At 37.8% G+C, this 14,319-nt stretch overlaps 2 protein-coding genes and 1 long non-coding RNA gene across 7 annotated transcripts; 2 read left to right on the forward strand and 1 right to left on the reverse strand.

The window, feature by feature from the left end:
• Window positions 1-18: 18 nt before the first annotated feature.
• On the reverse strand, window positions 19-2,115 carry LOC5508174 (39S ribosomal protein L52, mitochondrial). Its single transcript, XM_001628745.3, has 5 exons — window positions 2,014-2,115; window positions 1,852-1,942; window positions 1,250-1,317; window positions 966-1,030; window positions 19-443 (listed from the first exon to the last, which is right to left on the reverse strand). Exons 1-5 carry the CDS (start codon window positions 2,042-2,044, stop codon window positions 378-380), a joined length of 321 nt encoding a protein of 106 aa, XP_001628795.2. The 5' UTR covers window positions 2,045-2,115; the 3' UTR covers window positions 19-377.
• On the forward strand, window positions 2,110-14,242 carry LOC5508175 (phosphatidylinositol-3-phosphatase SAC1-B). Its single transcript, XM_032376954.2, has 20 exons — window positions 2,110-2,199; window positions 2,290-2,393; window positions 2,944-3,021; window positions 3,756-3,883; window positions 4,196-4,405; window positions 4,659-4,692; window positions 5,205-5,285; window positions 5,837-5,943; window positions 6,046-6,132; window positions 6,402-6,470; window positions 6,596-6,681; window positions 7,131-7,229; window positions 7,603-7,686; window positions 8,172-8,226; window positions 8,310-8,379; window positions 8,751-8,823; window positions 8,941-9,034; window positions 12,656-12,757; window positions 12,897-12,957; window positions 13,144-14,242. The coding sequence occupies exons 1-20, from the start codon at window positions 2,162-2,164 to the stop codon at window positions 13,284-13,286; spliced, it is 1,803 nt and encodes a 600-aa protein (XP_032232845.2). The 5' UTR covers window positions 2,110-2,161; the 3' UTR covers window positions 13,287-14,242.
• Window positions 9,042-12,649, forward strand: LOC125559066. Of its 5 annotated transcripts, none has more exons than XR_007306319.1 (5): window positions 9,042-9,325; window positions 9,671-10,522; window positions 10,575-11,533; window positions 11,742-11,964; window positions 12,225-12,649. It is a non-coding gene; the product is annotated as an uncharacterized LOC125559066 (long non-coding RNA). The 5 variants fall into 5 exon arrangements; XR_007306320.1 differs by having other exon boundaries at window positions 9,671-10,295; window positions 10,348-11,533; XR_007306318.1 differs by having other exon boundaries at window positions 9,671-10,009; window positions 10,062-11,533.
• Window positions 14,243-14,319: the final 77 nt, after the last annotated feature.

The following is a 14,319-nucleotide window of genomic DNA, read 5'->3' on the forward strand; positions in this document are numbered from 1 at the left end:
ATCACCCAAAGCCATGGCTCAGACTTGCTTAGTTTATTTTTTATATTCAACTTTATAAGGCACAGTATTATTTACAATAGCCAGAATTACTTGGATTGAAACCGTAATAATCTATATATTATGCATTTATAATACAGTCCCCATTTGCCACTATGCCTTGGTTGCTTTGTAAGAAAGTGACATAAAAACATCACTGCTACAACACCAAAGTTCTGTAACCAAATTGATTGTACTGTACGTTCTGTCCACTAGTTTATATTACACATGACGTGGTTCAAGCCTCTCCTGTATGGTGCTACTTTGGAATGAGCCAGTAAAGACCTCCTTGCATTTTGAATGCATTAGTCCTAAGGACTGTTATAAAATCAAGCACATCATTAGCTTTGCCCCTTGCTTTTCTCTTTAGCCTCATCTACTTCAGTCAACAATTTGTTGATTCTTGCCTAAAATAGAAAAAAGAAAATATATTATTGGAGACCTGTAGCAGGCAGACATTTAGACCTGTTGAACTCAGATATAATAATAATTGATAACAAAGCTATCACTGGTAACATGAGATTACTACATACAGCTACATTACTATATACTATTACACATACAGCTAATCTTAACAAAGGTATGTTTCCAATGTTTCATATGTTATTTAATAGATATTCACTTTTCAGGTAGAAATTGCTGCATATTTGAATTGAAACTACTTTGCAAAAAGTCCATTGTAACAGTTTGTAACACATCTGATGCTTTAAACACACTTGAATCAAGTGTTTAATGAGAATCATTTAGAATATTTGTCTCTTTAGCTGAATAACCTTTAGAATATCATTTGTATAAGAATTACTTTACACAACAGCTGTATCTACCGTAAAAGACCCAGGGTTTTCAAAGAACTCATGCCTGACCCATTAAAAATCTAAAGAAATAGTGTGTACATTATGAATTAGTGGAATCAAACATATTCTACATACAGCAACATCCAGGCGCCGCCTGAGTCTTAGCTGTCGTCTTTTGGTTTCTGGTGCAGACTGACCATCTGAAATTTATAAAATATATATATCACACCATACAGTAACTTCAAATTTTCTTCTGAAAGAAGCTTGAACTTGAAGCCTGATTAAAGACTTAAAAACTGATATCTGGTACAAAAAACACAGAATTTGTCAGGGATTAGTCAGCATTTACATTTTCACTTTCTTTTCAAAATTTTAAGTGGAAAGGCAAGCTTGTATTTGAAGATTTATTGTGTTTTTACCTGCAAATGACCAGTCTGGGAGGTCAGTCAGGGGTCCATAACTCAACGCATCTGGGGCTTTACCCTGGCTAAAATGAGGAACACTATACTTTAGAATAAATGACTACACCAAAAACTGGAATTCGACTCTGCCAAATTTTCGTCTGACTCATGAGTCTGCCCTGAAGAAGTCTTATTAAAGTTGAAAATTTTGCAGGGGCGAATTTCAGTTTTTGGTGTATTCTATTCATTCTTCTGGTTCACAAACACGACTATTTGGGCTTTTTGTATTTATTAGAATAAATAACAATACACCAAAAACTAGTTTTTGCCAAATTTGAGTCAGCCCTGAAGAAGCCTTATTAAAGACAAAAACTTGGCAGAGTCAAATACCAGTTTTTGGTGTATTATATTTAATCTTCTGGTTCACAAACATAACTATTTGGTTTTTTTTGTATTTATTAGAATAAATGACAATATAGATAAATTGGCAGGTAAGTAGACTAAGTAGGGCTCCAGAGAGAGTTCCTGAATACCTGGCCAACCACATTTCTCCATTCTCCTATCCTTTCAGAGACCATGCCGCCACCCACCCCATCAAAGTGATGGTTCTGTTATTTTACCTTACTCTAAACTTCTGCCCCGCGTGATGGTTGGAAGCAAGGCTGACAGAGCGGAAATGGAAGCATGCTGATCTCGTGGGTCGACTAAGTACTAAAAAACATCAAGGATGAGTTACAAAATAAATCATAGTGACAGAAAAATCGCCAACATTACGAACTTACGAAAACAATTTCTCAGCCCGGGAGCCGCCATCTTGAAAAATGGGAAAAACCGCTGATAATAATACTTTTTTCACCGATGAGCGCGCAGGTATTTACTAGTAAGGCCGCTGATGATTTCCGCAGGCTCGTATATTGCCTCGCGTGCAAAATGGCGGATGGTGGTTCGATATACCGGGCTCTACGGCTGTAAGTTTCCCCCGATCACTAGTAATCGCTGTATCCTTAAGTCTTCTAGAATCAATATAGGATAAGTGATGATGTGTTCTTTATTTCTAGCCATACCTCGCCAGAGAAATTCTATATTGAGCCAAGAGATGTGCAATCAATCGGAGACAAAATATTGGAGATTGATCGAGTCAGTCAGGAACTTTCTTTGACAGGTAAAAACCTTTCTTGACTTAATAGTCCATTGATGTAATAAAGAAAAGTGGGGTATAAGAGTATAAATGGCAAGCGCAGTTAGCTGGACTGCTTGCGTCGTTTGCATTATAAAGTAATTGTAATAATTGATGACTTCCTTTCATTTTTCCATCTCTTTTGTTGAAAGCGCTCATTGATTTCCTCTAGGGAAATAGTTGTCTTCTATGGATTGATTTTTTTTCTCAAATGAACTCCTAAAGCCTCGTTGAACAGTGAAACAACATATGGTCGTTTTTCTTTTTAAAATTTTGTTTATCATAATTTATTCAATGTTGCTCAACCTTGTGGAATATGTGTTTGCTCATTATAATCCTATCATTAAATTTAAATTGATGTATATATACTGTATATAAGGGGTTTCATAAGGCCCCAGCGGCGGGCAGAACCGTCAGCTATTTTCCACTGAGCATTAATAGAAAAACTTCCACCCCCTACTTATCAATCTCTACTGCCTACTCTGAAACTTGATAAAACCCCTGGTATATATATACTGCCTTTTTTCTGTTGTAGATAATGAGGGACAGATTCCACCTTCTGCTGACAGCGTGGACATATTTGGTATTATGGGCATTATCTATTTACTGGCAGGTACACAATAATCTGCCAGAGAGGCTAGGTGTAAAGCATTTGCATCAGTTAAATAAATGAACACATGGTTAATGTTGTATGTTGTTAACCTCTAAGAAAACAGAGAAGTTCCCCTAGTAGTAGTTTCTAGCAATGACTCATTGTCAGAGCAGAAGAAGAAGACGTTACTTTTCAGTCAGATGAAGAGGGCTAATGCTCAAAACATAAGTGAAACTACATGACAGCAGCGTTTCAGGGTGGGGTTTAATAATTTTTTGCTACATTTGGCTTTCATACTCACACGGACACAAATTCCTAGGAAGGCAGTGTTATCGATAAAATGTGCACCAATCAGGGTGTTCCCCAAGAATGAAGTGCTTTTATCACTTTTTGCTGGTATTCTAAACTATATTTTCTGGGCATAAGCATTCAGCATAAGAGAAGCTTAGGGAAATGCACCATAAAAGAATGTTTTTATGTTATCTTTTTTACACAACAATTTCCTTTTGCAGCCCAAAGGGGGATTTAAACCCCGTAATCCCTCCCCCTAGATCTGCTACTGTTCTATTTTCATATAGGCATACAACATACTTACTGCTTCTACACTGTCCAGGTCAACCCTTAGGTATGCCAAATAACATTTGCCATGCCATGGTGTACAGCTTTTTTTTCCTCATTGCTTTATTTAGTTCCTGTCATCTGACACATTCTCTAGACATTAAATTCTAGAACTAAGAATTTACTTTTCTGTGTAGGCCCATATCTTATTGTGATCACAAAGAAGAAGCTGGTTGGGTATATTCAGGGCAGTGAAGTTTGGAAAGTTCTGCAGACAAACGTTATACCATTTCCTAGAGCTACACTCCACCTCACTGAAAGCCAGGTAAGGCTATGAGATTCAAGTCCCTTACTTGACTGTAATTCAGAAACCAAGGCACCATCCCCTTGAAAAACTAAAATAATGATTTACAAATTGTGAGCTGGAAAGAAACCATTACGCTTGCAGCATAGAGACTTTCTTCTTATCTATTATTGGAAAAAAAGGCTTCAAGGGATTATGAAAAACCATTTAAGAACCATCTAGAATCCATTTCTATTAGTCAGATTTTCTATGAGAAATGGCAATAAAACTCTTTTAGAGAAACCCTTGCAGGTTTTGTATACTCTTCAACCATTTTTTTTTCTTATTTTCCAGCAATACCACAACAAGCTATATCTCTCTATGGTCCAGTCTGTCCTTCAGACAGAGAGCTTCTATTTCTCTTGTACATACGACCTTACACACACTCTTCAACGTCTATCAAGAACTAGTCCAGAATTTTTACAGATGCCTTTATATGAGAGGGTTGACCCAAGATTTGTGTGGAACAGTCACCTGTTAACTCCTTTCGCAGTGCAACCAGAGGTAATCACTCACTGCTTTATTCTCTCAGCCAAATTTAAGTGTCCCTCAGTTAGCCATACCACTTGTTATATTGTTTTTATTCCATGCTTTAAGACACGTATGTGAAGACATGTTGGGATAACAATCTAAGATAAAAGATTTCGTAATCAAGATACTGTAGCTGCCTCAGAATACTTACATCAAAATATGTACTGTTCTGTTCTACACAATTAATTTTTGTCCTCCTTAGATGAATCTTTTATTTTCATTTCAGCTCCAAAGGTTCATCTTACCAGTTATGCATGGATGTATCCTTTGCCATGTTAAGGAAAATCTTGTTTAGCATTCTTTACTTTATATGCTATGACCAAGTGACCAACATTTTTCTCTGAAAGGTTTGGCTATGCAACACTTTGGCTTTGGTTGCCATAGATTGGAACCCTGGTCACTCCCACTCAAACTCAGATAATAGCCCAAAAAATAACCTCAAGCTGAATTTAATTTTTGAAATAACAGTTAATGTATTAGAGCTTGAAGAGACTTGATTGGTCTTGTTTATGGCACATACTGTAATATCAAACCTGAGCTATGCAAACACCTTGCTAAACCCAACTAAGTTTGATCAAACTACTGTGGTTTTCTTAACCTTGAACTATTTCTCATCTCCATTGATAGTTCTGGTTTGTAGCTTCCTAAGAACCACACCACAACCTAAGTTACGAATAAAAGTTTACAGGTTTTACAGTTAATTAGGTGTAGAAGTTTATTTTTAAATGCATTCTGTGTGTTCTGTGGATGATTCTTCTTGACTGTCCTCAAGTTATCAGTATCACATCTTGTTCCATCAAGCAGAGATCTTTTGATTTCATCTTAATCTCTAGAAGGAGCTGCTTCAGGGCAGGTAAGAATTGTGTGTTTTGTTTGAGCTGGAAGGACTGTAATTACGTTCCCTTCTGTTTCTATTTTATTTTATATGTCATCTTATCAATTCTTTAAAGCAAAATTCAAGTTCAAGGCAAGATTTAAATGTGTTATGGTTGTTGAGCAATCTGTCAAAGCTTTAAATTTTCATTTTTGATGTAAAAAAAAATTGAAACTCAATTCCATTTTGCTAATCAACATTTGATTTCTACTGACTGCATATTAGTTTTTTTTTGTCAAAACTACAATTAACCTACAGCTCATTGTGCTTTAAAGTGGGTGGAGATAGTCAGTTTTTGCCTTTGCTCCAAGGGTTTTTTCCTTGTTTTTCTCTGGTGTTCCTCCCTGAGCTGTGATCCTTGGTTAAACATGTGCTGTATGGCGACTGCATGAAGTGCCTTTAACTCTACCATGTTGTATTTGTTCTTGTAATTCAACATTTCAGCTGGAAAAAGGTTGATAAGTTTCCCATGTTTTTTTTCATGAACGTTTCTTCTTATGGATTCACATCTTGAATAATTTATGTATTAGGCGTGAGGTACTTCATGAGAGGAATCGATGGTGAGGGCAATGCAGCTAACTATGTAGAAACAGAACAGATAATCCAGTTCAACACTGGCACATCATCATTTGTCCAGGTGAGTTTTGTATTAACTTAAGCTACAAGAGAGACCAATGTAGGTGCTTGAGTTTGTTTAAAGGTGGGCCCAGTGCTTAACAGTGTGGTACTCCTGTTTCAGATACGAGGCTCCATCCCTTTGTACTGGACGCAAAGACCAAACCTCAAATACAAGCCCAAGCCACAAGTCAGCAGTACTGCTGATCATGTACGTTTTTTTTTTTCTGGACTGCTAAAATTTGCATAGAAAATAAAGGGTGGCTAGGACCTGTAATATAGACGAAATTTCTCAGTACAGGCCTGTATGCCATTTTTCAAACACAAAACCTCTGCACACCATCAAAATCAATTTTCTCACATTAATGTTTAACATGTTGTTTTATTCATATTTTTATTTTTTCCTGCATTTTGTTTTGTATGCTTGTCAAAATCAACAAATCAATTTCTAAAATAATAACCACCCCTTGATTGTTTCAGAGCCTTGGATTTCAATACCACATTGACAACGAGATAGCACACTATAAAGAATTAGTTCTTATCAATCTGGTGAGGGGAATGCTAAACTGTTACAGTATTTGTAGTCTTAGATGGCAGATATCACATAGTCTTGATTATGAAAGCTCAAACTATTCACTGAATATGGTAAAAAAGCTATCATTTGAACTTTTCAGATTGACCAGAAGGGGCCAGAAAAAGCTCTTGGGGATCGTTTCTCCTCAATAATTAGGAATTCACCTTACAAGGAGACCTCGTTGAGGTAATAAACAGGGACATTTGCATAAAAAATAATTATTATAATAAGACTAATAATCAATAAAGCATTTATATAGTGCTTTTACAAACCATGTTCCAAAATCCTATAATGTATTAATAATGTCAATTCCCGGAGAACTGAGGAACACAAGCTTTAAGTAAGCTCACATACATTAAACAAGTCAAATTCAGGGCTGAGAAACAGAAAGATACTATCCATGTATTGATCGGAAATCAAACCTGTTTCTTCAGAGGTGAAAAGCACCATCTACTGACATGCTAACACACTGGGTCACCTTTGATTCCGTTAGGAGCTCAGAGGAGAAAGTGAGACACCCACCTAGGTGCACATTATCACTTAGTGAGACACCCATTCTAGGGATCAACCTCTGATCTTATATAATAAGTCTTTTTGGTCTGCTGAAATGCTCATTAGGAAGTCTCGGTTTACAGATATGAGGCTTTTGATTTCCACAAAGAATGCAGTAAGATGAGATGGGACAGGCTCAATCTACTGATTGACAGACTAAGCCCTGACCAGAAGAAGTTTGGGTAAGGTCATATATGTTATTTGATTAATATATAACCTTATTAATAAACATGGGTGGTCTTTTTGGTTATTCTGTACAATTACAACAATTACAACTTGCTTTCTGGAATGATGCTGTTGTCTCCTTTTCCCCTTTCCCGTTAAAACCTTTGAAATATTATGTATAACACACCTAAAAGCTATAACACTATACTACCCATAAGAACAGAACACACATGCATGGCACAAATAATATAGTCCTGCCTTGTATGTAAGTCTTCTGAGGATCAAATTTCTGGACATAGATTACGCTTTTTGATAAGGATGGTATCGTAACCAACAAGAGTGCATTGAGTGTACTGTTTAACCTTTCTGTTGTTGCCTGGTTTGTAATAGATATTTCAGTATGGGAAAAGACAAGGACATACAGTCGGAACAGAAGGGAGTGTTTAGAACCAACTGCATTGACTCGCTTGACCGGTGAGTTTGGAGAATTGAGTGATGAACATAGGATGAACCTAGCAGACTTCAGAAGAAATGTATGGGAGCTAAAACCAACAAATCTACCTGTTCCCATTTATATATTTTATGCCCCCAAACCCTCTCATGGGAGAGTCAACTGCATTGACTCGCTTGACTGGTGAGTTTGGAGAATTGAGTGATGAACATAGGATGAACCTAGCAGACTTCAGAAGAAATGTATGGGAGCTAAAACCAACAAATCTACCTCTTTCCATTTATATATTTTATGCCCCCAAACCCTCTCATGGGATGGTCAACCCTTCGAAAAATCCTGGATCTACCTCCACCTCTGCACAGTAGTAGCTTGTGTACAAGTAAAAATACTTTATGTATGATCGATCAAAATACACAAATATTTGTGCTTATATACTTTAAGGTGTCTTCTCTAAAAAATATCAGTATTAATATTCTTTATCATTCTACATAACTTTTTTTTCTTCCAGGACAAATGTAGTCCAAAGCATGCTGGCCCGGAACAGTCTGCAGCTACAACTTGAGGTCAGTGTCTTTGATGCGCGATCTTATTGAGTGTTGCTTTGAAATTTAATCTCCATTCTCACTGACATTTTGTTTCTACTCAGGAATACGGCGTTCTAGCAACTGGAGAAAGAATTGTTGACCATAATGACTTTGAATACACTTTTAAGAATGGTATGTCAGGACATGTATTAGATATTAACCCATCTTTCCTTTATTTATGATTCTCTTTGGGGTGGGTTGGATAATATCCTAACATTGTTAAAGCTGCATTGTCACCAGTTTACTTCCGGAGGTCCAATGGAAACCTCAACCGTTAAAAGACAAAAGAATTATTAGAATCTGAGATATTTAACAGGCCATCAGCTCTAAATTATCAATCACATCCTCAAAGAAACTCTCAATAGACCCCCTGCTTTTAATAATTCGAAATTCGTGTTTTCTGTTAAAAATAATCGGAAATTGTTATGTTATCGACCGGTAGTAAACTGGTGACAATGCGGCTTTAATGGTCGTACCTTAAAAGATATTTATTCTTCATGTAGTCTGGGCCGATAATGCTGATGCCTGCTCAGTGCAGTACGCAGGAACTGGGGCTCTCAAGACTGATTTTACAAGGTAAGACCATGACCATGTTTCAGTGAGACCATGCCTTTATTTCACTGTGACCCTTGTGATCATATTTTCTAGTGACCCTTAGATCATGACCAATCCATATTATATTTTTGTATCCAGGACAGGCAAGAGGTCTGTGTTTGGTGCGATGCGAGATGGAGTCAACTCCATGATCCGCTATTACAAGAATAACTTCTCTGACGGTTATAGGCAGGTTGGTAAATGTCTCCTCTCTATTGTCAATATCATGTAGAGAGTATTGTTTACAGGCAGGTTGGTAAATGTCTCCTCTCTATTGTCAGTATCATGTAGAGTATTGTTTACAGGCAGGTTGGTAAATGTCTCCTCTCTATTGTCAGTATCATGTAGAGAGTATTGTTTACAGGCAGGTTGGTAAATGTCTCCTCTCTATTGTCAGTATCATGTAGAGAGTATTGTTTACAGGCAGGTTGGTAAATGTCTCCTCTCTATTGTCAGTATCATGTAGAGTATTGTTTACAGGCAGGTTGGTAAATGTCCCCTCTCTATTGTCAGTATCATGTAGAGAGTATTGTTTACAGGCAGGTTGGTAAATGTCTCCTCTCTATTGTCAGTATCATGTAGAGAGTATTGTTTACAGGCAGGTTGGTAAATGTCCCCTCTCTATTGTCAGTATCATGTAGAGAGTATTGTTTACAGGCAGGTTGGTAAATGTCTCCTCTCTATTGTCAGTATCATGTAGAGTATTGTTTACAGGCAGGTTGGTAAATGTCCCCTCTCTATTGTCAGTATCATGTAGAGAGTATTGTTTACAGGCAGGTTGGTAAATGTCTTCTCTCTATTGTCAGTATCATGTATTGTTTACAGGCAGGTTGGTAAATGTCTCCTCTCTATTGTCAGTATCATGTAGAGTATTGTTTACAGGCAGGTTGGTAAATGTCTCCTCTCTATTGTTAGTATCATGTAGAGTATTGTTTACAGGCAGGTTGGTAAATGTCTCCTCTCTATTGTCAGTATCATGTAGAGTATTGTTTACAGGCAGGTTGGTAAATGTCTTCTCTCTATTATCAGTATCATGTAGAGTATTGTTTACAGGCAGGTTGGTAAATGTCTCCTCTCTATTGTCAGTATCATGTATTGTTTACAGGCAGGTTGGTAAATGTCTCCTCTCTATTGTCAGTATCATGTAGAGAGTATTGTTTACAGGCAGGTTGGTAAATGTCTTCTCTCTATTGTCAGTATCATGTATTGTTTACAGGCAGGTTGGTAAATGTCTCCTCTCTATTGTCAGTATCATGTAGAGTATTGTTTACAGGCAGGTTGGTAAATGTCCCCTCTCTATTGTCAGTATCATGTAGAGAGTATTGTTTACAGGCAGGTTGGTAAATGTCCCCTCTCTATTGTCAGTATCATGTAGAGAGTATTGTTTACAGGCAGGTTGGTAAATGTCTCCTCTCTATTGTCAGTATCATGTAGAGAGTATTGTTTACAGGCAGGTTGGTAAATGTCTTCTCTCTATTGTCAGTATCATGTATTGTTTACAGGCAGGTTGGTAAATGTCTCCTCTCTATTGTCAGTATCATGTAGAGTATTGTTTACAGGCAGGTTGGTAAATGTCCCCTCTCTATTGTCAGTATCATGTAGAGAGTATTGTTTACAGGCAGGCTGGTAAATGTCTCCTCTCTATTGTCAGTATCATGTAGAGAGTATTGTTTACAGGCAGGTTGGTAAATGTCTTCTCTCTATTGTCAGTATCATGTATTGTTTACAGGCAGGTTGGTAAATGTCTCCTCTCTATTGTCAGTATCATGTAGAGAGTATTGTTTACAGGCAGGTTGGTAAATGTCTCCTCTCTATTGTCAGTATCATGTAGAGTATTGTTTACAGGCAGGTTGGTAAATGTCCCCTCTCTATTGTCAGTATCATGTAGAGAGTATTGTTTACAGGCAGGTTGGTAAATGTCTCCTCTCTATTGTCAGTATCATGTAGAGAGTATTGTTTACAGGCAGGTTGGTAAATGTCTTCTCTCTATTGTCAGTATCATGTATTGTTTACAGGCAGGTTGGTAAATGTCCCCTCTCTATTGTCAGTATCATGTAGAGAGTATTGTTTACAGGCAGGTTGGTAAATGTCCCCTCTCTATTGTCAGTATCATGTAGAGAGTATTGTTTACAGGCAGGTTGGTAAATGTCTCCTCTCTATTGTCAGTATCATGTATTGTTTACAGGCAGGTTGGTAAATGTCTTCTCTCTATTGTCAGTATCATGTATTGTTTACAGGCAGGTTGGTAAATGTCTCCTCTCTATTGTCAATATCATGTAGAGTATTGTTTACAGGCAGGTTGGTAAATGTCTCCTCTCTATTGTCAATATCGTGTAGAGTATTGTTTACAGGCAGGTTGGTAAATGTCTCCTCTCTATTGTCAATATCGTGTAGAGTATTGTTTACAGGCAGGTTGGTAAATGTCTCCTCTCTATTGTCAGTATCATGTAGAGTATTGTTTACAGGCAGGTTGGTAAATGTCTCCTCTCTATTGTCAGTATCATGTAGAGTATTGTTTACAGGCAGGTTGGTAAATGTCCCCTCTCTATTGTCAGTATCATGTATTGTTTACAGGCAGGTTGGTAAATGTCTCCTCTCTATTGTCAGTATCATGTGAAGTATTGTTTACAGGCAGGTTGGTAAATGTCTCCTCTCTATTGTCAGTATCATGTAGAGTATTGTTTACAGGCAGGTTGGTAAATGTCTTCTCTCTATTGTCAGTATCATGTATTGTCTACAAGCAGGTTGGTAAATGTCTCCTCTCTATTGTCAGTATCATGTATTGTTTACAGGCAGGTTGGTAAATGTCTCCTCTCTATTGTCAGTATCATGTATTGTTTACAGGCAGGTTGGTAAATGTCTCCTCTCTATTGCCAGTATCATGTATTGTTTACAGGCAGGTTGGTAAATGTCTCCTCTCTATTGTCAGTATCATGTAGAGTATTGTTTACAGGCAGGTTGGTAAATGTCTCCTCTCTATTGTCAGTATCATGTATTGTTTACAGGCAGGTTGGTAAATGTCTCCTCTCTATTGTCAGTATCATGTGAAGTATTGTTTACAGGCAGGTTGGTAAATGTCTCCTCTCTATTGTCAGTATCATGTAGAGTATTGTTTACAGGCAGGTTGGTAAATGTCTTCTCTCTATTGTCAGTATCATGTATTGTCTACAAGCAGGTTGGTAAATGTCTCCTCTCTATTGTCAGTATCATGTATTGTTTACAGGCAGGTTGGTAAATGTCTCCTCTCTATTGTCAGTATCATGTATTGTTTACAGGCAGGTTGGTAAATGTCTCCTCTCTATTGTCAGTATCATGTATTGTTAACAGGCAGGTTGGTAAATGTCTCCTCTCTATTGTTTGTATCATGTATTGTTTACAGGCAGGTTGGTAAATGTCTCCTCTCTATTGTCAGTATCATGTAGAGAGTATTGTTTACAGGCAGGTTGGTAAATGTCTCCTCTCTATTGTCAGTATCATGTAGAGTATTGTTTACAGCAGTAAGCGGCCATTGTGCCATCAGTGCCCTAGTAGAGGCAATTTAGGACGATTCTGAGTTGGCCAGATGTTTATCTATATTGATCATCCAGCACTTTTCCATACACAGTCATACTTCTATTAAATGACCAACCTTTTGAGACCACTATACTTTTGGATGACTTATTCTTTTCACTAAAATCATGTAAATGGATTTCTCTATTATGTGGCCAACCTATTATGCAGCAACCACTTATCCTGGTCCATGGGGAGGTGGCTTAATGGTGAAGTAAAAGTGCCAACTGAAAGCCTGTTTTATTCATATTTTTTTTCAATGCAGGATTCGATAGATCTGTTTCTTGGAAACTATGTGGTTGATGCTAATGAATGTGTGTCCAAGGTGTGCCCGCTGCAAACTAAGCGAGACTGGAGATACATGATGGTAGGAATCATATATTTTTCCGATAATGCAGCTACCTACCTACCCCCCCCCCCTTTTCTTGTGCTTGTCACCCAATTCCTGTGTGGGCCCCTCCATTCTCCAGCCACACCCATACTCACCTTTGCCTTATCCCTTCCAGCTGCCTCTTATCCTGCTGTTTGGATTCTCGATGTTCATAATAAGCGTTCTTATTCCTTCAAGTAAGTGTGACAGATTCGTGTGATGCCAAATTTTTAGTGAGCCACATTTATAAACTTGACCAGAAGATTCAGCTTCAGCTTCAGCTTGGGATTTCTTTCCGGCATGATTTACCTGTATATGATGTCTCCTGTATAGGCTAGGGGTTAAAAAAAGTCCATCTGATCGTCCTTCTTATCATTTTCCAGCTGATTATGGTATCCAATTCCTGTATATCTTGTTCTGGGGTGCAGCGGTGCTCTTCACACTCTATGTAGTCATGTTCTTTGGTACTGAGTATGTGGATCAACCAAAGCTCGTACAGACACAACTCAAGGACAAGAATGTATGACTAGACCGAACACATCCATCGTCCACCAGGGACTTTCGCTACTACGACTGGGTCTGACACCACATTTGTGACACCTGGCATTCAAAGATTCTCATTGATTTCTCATGGAAGAATTGCTTCTGCATAAAGACAAGTAGCGGATCTAGGGGGATGGTTTAGGGGGTTTTAACCCCTCCTCTTTGGGCTGACATATGAAATGAAACCCCTCCCCTTTTGTCAATGAGCCAAACCCCCCTTTATCGAAAAGCTGTATCTGCCCCTGTAGACATACCCTTTACTCCAGGGAATGGGAAGGAGTGATAGGGAAAAGAGACAATGAATCTAGGGGGACCTTGTATATTGGTACCACCTTCCAATCTGGAGAAAATTCAACCTTCCCCTGGGGGACCTTTTTCATCAGCCCCTTGTACTCTGCCTGGTGATGTGATCATGACCAAGGCAATGTGACCTGTCTATATTTTCTCTAGATTGTAACAACTTTATAAATTGTAACTGAGGCAAGTGCCTTGATTCTCCTGATCCTGGCTATGGCCCTGAATGTCCACTGGCTAACAGATTTAAACAGGGTTCATGTAACCTTACCTTGCAATCATTTTATTGCTATTCTATTTTTTGTTGTCTATTTTGTTGAGCAAGTGCTTGCCTCATGGAATAATTAATCTACCAAACAGCCCTCTGTCTTTGATGGTGGTGGATGTGTCGAGTCTAGGTTCAAGTTGTATTTATCAAGGTTGTTGCTCGATATTTTATCATGGTCTGATCAGAATGTAAAGTGAAAAATTCAAAAGTGGAACGTTGACATGTTGAAATTGTACATATTATATGAAAAATATAATAGAAATAGCTGAATTTTATGGGTCATATGCATACCTTGATTAACCATTCTTTAGAAGTGGACATGGCAGCTTATAAGGATACAGAATCTTTATGAATAAAATGGTGCTTTTTTAGTTTGATTCTTGAATATGACTATGCTACTGGTTAATCAGATGTATTCAGTAAGAGGGAGTAGGTCGGTGTGGGGGTGTAAAAA

The sequence above is a fragment of the Nematostella vectensis genome, chromosome 13 (assembly GCF_932526225.1).
Source record: "Nematostella vectensis chromosome 13, jaNemVect1.1, whole genome shotgun sequence".
In the NCBI taxonomy this organism is placed as follows: domain Eukaryota; kingdom Metazoa; phylum Cnidaria; class Anthozoa; order Actiniaria; family Edwardsiidae; genus Nematostella; species Nematostella vectensis.